The sequence below is a fragment of the Suncus etruscus genome, chromosome 10 (genome assembly GCF_024139225.1).
Source record: "Suncus etruscus isolate mSunEtr1 chromosome 10, mSunEtr1.pri.cur, whole genome shotgun sequence".
NCBI lineage: Eukaryota > Metazoa > Chordata > Mammalia > Eulipotyphla > Soricidae > Suncus > Suncus etruscus.
This window is the reverse complement of record NC_064857.1, coordinates 34,255,239-34,257,376: the sequence shown is the minus strand read 5'-3', so window position 1 is coordinate 34,257,376 and position 2,138 is coordinate 34,255,239. Positions and strand designations below refer to the sequence as shown.

Genomic DNA, 2,138 nt, shown 5'->3' with positions numbered 1-2,138 from the left:
ACACCATGGTCTTTCCCAACTCAGAATTAAAAACATTCGATTCTTGTTTTTGTTTTGTTTTGTTTTGTTTTTGATATTCCAGTCCCAGTAGTCTGCAGAAGTTAATCAGAAGACAGTCTTATGCTTTTTAGTAGTGGTCTACACCCAGGCTCTAGCTTTCTCCAGGAGCACTATTAAAGAATGGAATTTAAATAGGTATTAAACTAAGAGCCAGTCTCTCAAATGAATTTAAATGACTTTAATTTTTAAGACAACCTACAAGACATGTTTTTTCTCTTAAAAAACAATGCCTCCACTCCAAATAAATCAAGGTCAAAATAAATGAAGTGCTCGAGATGACATCGGTTCCTGTTGTCTGTCTTGGTGTGTGGATAAAAAGCAGCAGCCAGTAGTGATGACAGGTGATATATCCAAATTAACTGCCGAATTTATTAACATTTTTCCATTTCTAAACCATCTTTAAAGAAAATCATATATGGGGTCACACCATCCTCACGGTAGTCCAGCAGAGCAACCATACCATCTGGATTCATGTTCTCTCCAATAAAGAACTGGTAGTTTTTGAAATTAGCAAGGATGTGCTTGATTTGTTCTGCAGCCCCAGTCATAAAGGGTTTTACTCTTTCTGGTTTCTGTTCTTCAAGTTTGCCTTTAATTGATTTCATGTAATCTTTGATGTACTTCTTGTAAGCTTCCTTGGTGAAAGTGGTTTCCTGCAAGCGATGGTTCATGACGATGTCAACACCGGAGATCACTGTGTTTTCGGTTCCTTCGCCCTCGGGACCTTCGGCGGAGGCATTGCCACCAATGAGCGAGTCGTCGACTGACAACTCTGTCCGACTGACCATCTTCCCCTCCACCTCCAGGCACAGGCCGTCCGCGATTTCCGTGATCTTGTAGATGTCGGAGAACATCTCGTCACGGCTGATGAGGTCTCGGTAGATGATCATGATGGCGGCCGGGCTGGGCGAGGAGCGCTGGGGAGCTCGGAGCGAGCCGCAGCGGCCGACGGGGGAGAGGGGGCGCGGGCGGAAAAGCTCTCTTTCTTTTTCTTTCTTTCTTTCTTTCTTTCTTTCTTTCTTTCTTTCTTTCTTTCTTTCTTTCTTTCTTTCTTTCTTTCTTTCTTTCTTTCTTTCTTTCTTTCTTTCTTTCTTTCTTTCTTTCTTTCTTTCTTTCTTTCTTTCTTTCTTTCTTTCTTCTTTCTTTCTTTCTTTCTTTCTTTCTTTTTTCTTTCTTTTTCTTTCTTTCTCTTTCTTTCTTCTTCCTTCCTTCCTTCCTTCCTTCCTTCCTTCCTTCCTTTCTTTCTTTCTTTCTTTCTTTCTTTCTTTCTTTCTTTCTTTCTTTCTTTCTTTCTTTCTTTCTTTCTTTCTTTCTTCCTTCTTTCTTTCTCCCTTTCTTTCTTTTTATTTCCTTCCTTCCTTCATTCTTTCTCTTTTTTTCTTTCTCTCTTTCTTTTTGTTTCTTTCGTTCTTTCTTTTTGTTTGTTTCTTTCTTTCTTTCATTCTTTCTTTCTTTCTTTTCGTTCGTTCTTTCTCTCTTTCTTTTTTCTTTCTCTTTCTTTTTCTTTCTTTCTTGTTTCTTTCTTCCTTCCTTTCTTTCTTTCTTTCTTTCTTTCTTTCTTTCTTTCTTTCTTTCTTTCTTTCTTTCTTTCTTTCTTTCTTTCTTTCTTTCTTTCTTTCTTTCTTTCTTTCTTCCTTCCTTCCTTCCCTTCCTTCCCTTCCCTCCCTTTCCCTCCCTCTTCTCTCCCTTCCTTTTTCCCTCCCTCCCTTCATCCCTCCCTCCCTTCTTCCCTCCTTTTCCTCCTTTCCTTCCCCTCCCCACCCCTTCTCTCCCTGCCCCATCCCTCATTGCCCCACCCCTCCTTGCCCTCCTCACCCTCCCTTCCCTCCTTTCCCTTCCGTCCTTCCTCTTTCTTTCTTTCTTTCCTTCTTTCCTTCTTTCCTTCCTTCCTTCCTTCCTTCCTTTCTTTCTTTCTTTCTTTCTTTCTTTCTTTCTTTCTTTCTTTCTTTCTTTCTTTCTTTCTTTCTTTCTTTCTTTCTTTCTTTCTTTCTTTCTCTCTTTTCTTCCTCCCTTCTTTCTTCCTTTCTTCATTCCTCCTTCCTTCCTTTTTTCTGTTTCTTTCTCTTTGTTTCTTTCTT

General features: G+C 39.7%; 1 protein-coding gene across 1 annotated transcript; it reads right to left on the bottom strand.

The window, feature by feature from the left end:
• Window positions 1–225: 225 nt before the first annotated feature.
• LOC126020619 (translationally-controlled tumor protein) lies at window positions 226–997 on the bottom strand. The gene has a single exon (XM_049782117.1). It carries the CDS (start codon window positions 948–950, stop codon window positions 432–434), a length of 519 nt encoding a protein of 172 aa, XP_049638074.1. The 5' UTR covers window positions 951–997; the 3' UTR covers window positions 226–431.
• Window positions 998–2,138: the final 1,141 nt, after the last annotated feature.